Here is a 4434-nt window from a genome sequence, read left to right on the forward strand (position 1 = left end):
ATGCCACCAGGCCCAGCTAATTTCTGTATTTTTAGTAGAGACAGGATTTCGCCATGTTGGCCAGGCTGGTCTCGAACTCCTGACCTCAGGTGATCTGCCCACCTCAGCCTCCCAAAGTGCTGGGATTACAAGCATGAGCCACTGCACCCAGCATTTTTAATGTAAATTCTTGGTAAACAACTCAGAAACTCCCTCTTCTTTCCATTTAAAAACCCTCTTGTAATTGCTGCTAATTTATGGAGTATATATTCAGGCAACTCAAGTTGTAATGCTCCCAGGATGCAATCCTCAGGTTTGACCCAGATAAACTCTCTACTTACACTAATTCTGCCTCAGCTTCTTCCTTTTAGGTCAACACTGCTATATTAGTCCATTCTCATGCTACTATGAAGAAATACCCAAGACTGGGTAATTTATAAAGGAAAGAGGTTTAGGCTGGGCATGGTGGCTCACATCTGTAATCTCAGCACTTTGGGAGGCTGATCATCTGAGGTCAGGAGTTCAAGACCAGCCTGACCAATATGGTGAAACCCCATCTCTACTAAAAATACAAAAATTAGCCAGTGTGATGGCAGGTGCCTGTAATCCCAGTTACTTGGGGGGATGAAGCAGGAGAATCACTTGAACCTGGAAGGCAGAGGTTGCAGTGAGCCGAGATGGCACCACTGCACTCCAGCCTGGGTGACAGAGTGAGACTTCATCTCAAAAAAATAAATAAAATATAGGAAAGAGGTTTAACTGACTTACAGCTCCGCAGGGCTGCGGAGGCCTCAGGAAACAATCATGGCAGAAGCGGAAGTAAACATATCCTTCTTCATATGGCGGCAGGAAGGTGAAGTGCAGAGCAAAAGGGTGGGTGGGGAAAGCTCCTTATAAAACCATCAGATCTCATGAGAACTCATTCATTATCATGAGAACAGCATGGAGGTAACCACCCCCATGATTCAATTACCTCCCACTGGGTCCCCCACAACAAGTGGGGATTATGGGAACTACAATTCAAGATGAGATTTGGATGGGGACACAGCCAAACCATATCAATTACTTACCCTACCTTGCCCATTGCTTCCTATGGAAAACACAATAAACAATCCTGCCCACATTTTCCCCCTCCCTCCACGTTCTCACAGACCCTGGTGCTTCCCCAGGTGGCTCTGCATGGTGCACCACGCCTCCGTTCTCTAGAGATCTGTGAGGATAAGCTTCTTTCTTCATGACAGTCATTTCTGCATCTTCCTATCCTACCATATCTGATTAAAACAAATCCTGAGTACCCTTAACAATACCTTCAAAAAATTTGTTTATATACTCAATTTATTCTAATTTGAATTAGGTTGGTGTATGATGACGAACTCCAAGCAAAAGAGCATTTCTTCTGGACTCCCAGAAATAGCTTCAACAACACATTTGTATTTTCCCTAAAATGAAGTATAAGAAATACAAGTAATACAAAATGTTAGATGCTACTATTTCAGAGGCTTTGTAAGAACTTTCTCTTACTAGCAGAAAGCCATTTAAATTGGATTGATTTTATTAGTTTTCCAATGAGACAAAATTTTCCATGTCTTTGAATTAGATGAGCATAAGCCCATTTATTTCCCAATTATAAAATTATGTTATTTTTAAAAACTAACCTAAGAGGTTTTGAAATATTAGATATTAGTTTAAAACAAAATAATGAAAGAATATGCATTATTACACTTTATTTTAAAATGGTCACCAAGAGTAAAATGCATACAATTTCATTACTGGATACGTCATGCAAACATCTAAAATCACAATGGTATTTTTCATCGAGGCAGCAATTAGTTTTACAAAGGCATGGATGACCAGGCTAAGTTCCCAAGAAAATCTTGAACAAAATAAGTCTGTAATTTACATGATTTTTATTCTCCTAAACAATATTCACATTATATTTAGTATATTACATGAATAGTTATAGAGATTTGCTGGCTTATACACAGTGGTCATTCAGTGCTTTCATCTGAAGACTGTTCAACAGATTAGTAATGAACTCTTGCATTCAAATTACTCTTGCCCATGTATGTTAAAGGGAAAAAATGAAGTGGAAAAAGATGCTATCTTTTGTGCAATTTTTCCATAGTCTACAGAAAGAAAAAACACCAAAAGACCTAATACTAAGGCTGCGCACAGTGGCTCACACCTATAATCCCAGCACTTTCGGAGGCCAAGGCCAGGTCTCACTAACAACTGTTTCAGTACTGACCGAGTGGTTCAGTTAAATATTGAAAGCCAGTGCCCTTATACAAAGGATGGGATGTAACAAAAGCCCATCAGGAGTTTTGCCCAGGCCTTTCCTGGGCCTTAAAGCACGACAAAATAACTAAGAAATTCTTAATAGGACCCATTTAGGATTAATCAAGTTTTATTGTGGGTCTGAAGAAACTCCCCAGGTTTCCACAACCAAGTTTATTGGGGGTCTGAAGGAACTCCTCAAACCTCCATGATTTAGCAGGAGACAAGATAAAGGTAATCACCTCAGCACCCAGACCCATTTAGATTAAGTAAAGTTACTGAGGCTCCAGAGGAAGGTCTTCAGGACTCAGACCTTAGTCATAGATTAAAAGAAGTTAATCACTTGTGTCTTCAGATGAATGCACACTTACACATAGACATATTCCTTAGAATGAATATAAGTTCTGAAAGATTTGTAATTTTGAGTTGGTCTGGCAATAATTTCCAGACCTTCTCCCTGTAACCAGTTATAGAAATGAAAGCTCTCTTCCTCCCCAGTTCATCTGCATCTTGTTATTGGGCTGCAAGAAATGGCAGCCTGACCCTCAGTTTGGTCCAGGAACAAAGGTGGGTGGATCACATGAGGCCAGGAGTTTGAGACCAGCCTAGGCAACATGGTGAAACCCCATCTCTACTAAAAATAAAAAAATTAGCTGGGCATGGTGGCATGTGCCTGTAATCCCAGCTACTCGGGTGACTGAGGCACAAAATCACCTGAACTTGGAAGGTGGAAGTTGCAGTGAGCCCAGAACACACTTCACTCCAGCCTGGGCAACAGAGCAAGACTCAGTCAAAAAAAAAGAAGAAAAAGCTAATTCTAAGTAAAAGTGAAGGAAAAAACCCTGAACATCTTAATCTTGAATTGCTATTCATGAAATTGTCAGCTGGGCACAGTTGCCCACACTTGTAATTCCAGCACTTTGGGAGGCTAAGCGGAGTGGATTGCTTGAGCTCAGGAGTTCAAGACCAACCTGGGCAACATGGTGAAACTGCATCTCTTCCAAAAATACAAAATGTTAGCTGGCATTGTGGCACGCACCTGTAGTCCCAGCTAGTCAGGAGGCAAAGGCATGAGGATTGCTTGGGGTGGTGGTTGGTGGGTGGAGGTTGCAGTGAGCAGAGATTGTGCCACTGCACTCCAGTCTGGGTGACAGACTGAGATCCCATTTCAAAAAAAAAGGAAGAAGTTGTGAATTGCTTGTTTCAAATGCTTAACATGTCTATTACTGCTAAAGGTTAGACAGTACAAAATAAATATTGAACAATACCTTAGAAAATTTTATTCCCCTGAAGGAGAATGGTACTGTTGTATTCACAGTCTCTGCAAACAAAATATAAAATACAAGACGTTATTGGTCATGGTTAGGTGAATTTTTTCTTGGTAGCATAGAGTACACCTTTATGGCATACACTTAACTACTGACAGAGGCAGTCCCAAGCAAAACTGTAGAAAAATAATGAACCTTTTATACCCTGGCTACTATTCTCCTGTGGCTTCCTTTCCCTGCCCCTAGAGCCTCTCTGTACACCTGCCCCTATCTTATCTCTTAGGGGACACAGACTATTAAGACCTGCTGGTCTCAATAATGAATAAACGATGAACAAACTAGTGCTAATATGCTTCAGACCAAATTACATATGTGTATTTCAAACTAGTTTTCAGAGACATTGAGGCACATTAAGCTGAGTATAATAGAGAATAATCTTTCCAAAGACACATGAGATATTTTGGAGGCAGCCAGAATACTGAAGTGCCTCCCAATTACACCACTGAGAAGCTCAAGTTAGCTTCGGTTTGAGTGCATAGCCATGGGCCTGGCCCCACACAAACTGTGGAGCACAGAGTCAAAAGTGCAGGAAAATCCACACCCTACTGTTCTAGTCAGAACAAAGTAGTGAATGTGATGTGATGGGGTAAAGATAGAAATATATGTTTTGAATCTCAAACAAAAGAAACAGTGGCCAAAAATATTTTTAATATAAATAGTTAAATCGAAAACTATAATATTGTTCTCAGAAGTAAATAAATAATGTCTGCATGTATACTTCTAGTGTCACAAATAAGCATTTATTTATTTACTTCTGGGTGTATCCTTTTTTTGGTTTTGTTTGTTTGTTTGTTTGTTTGTTTGTTTAAGACGGAGTCTCGCTCTGTCGCCCAGGCTGGAGTGCAGTGGC

General features: G+C 40.4%; 1 protein-coding gene across 2 annotated transcripts in view; it reads right to left on the bottom strand.

The window, feature by feature from the left end:
* Positions 1 to 1296: 1296 nt before the first annotated feature.
* The window catches only part of LY96 (lymphocyte antigen 96), a 41811-nt gene continuing 38673 nt past the window's right edge, over positions 1297 to 4434 (bottom strand). Inside the window, exons 4-5 of one of the 2 annotated variants that reach the window (XM_011937182.1) lie at positions 3525 to 3577; positions 1297 to 1418 (exon numbers count right to left, since the gene is read on the bottom strand). In XM_011937182.1, the coding sequence (XP_011792572.1) occupies positions 1320 to 1418; positions 3525 to 3577 (152 nt within the window). In that variant the 3' untranslated portion in view covers positions 1297 to 1319. The remainder of the gene's footprint in view (positions 1419 to 3524; positions 3578 to 4434) is intronic. The other variant, XM_011937183.1, reaches the window with a different exon arrangement.

The sequence above is a fragment of the Colobus angolensis genome, unplaced genomic scaffold (assembly GCF_000951035.1).
Source record: "Colobus angolensis palliatus isolate OR3802 unplaced genomic scaffold, Cang.pa_1.0 Scaffold16, whole genome shotgun sequence".
NCBI lineage: Eukaryota > Metazoa > Chordata > Mammalia > Primates > Cercopithecidae > Colobus > Colobus angolensis.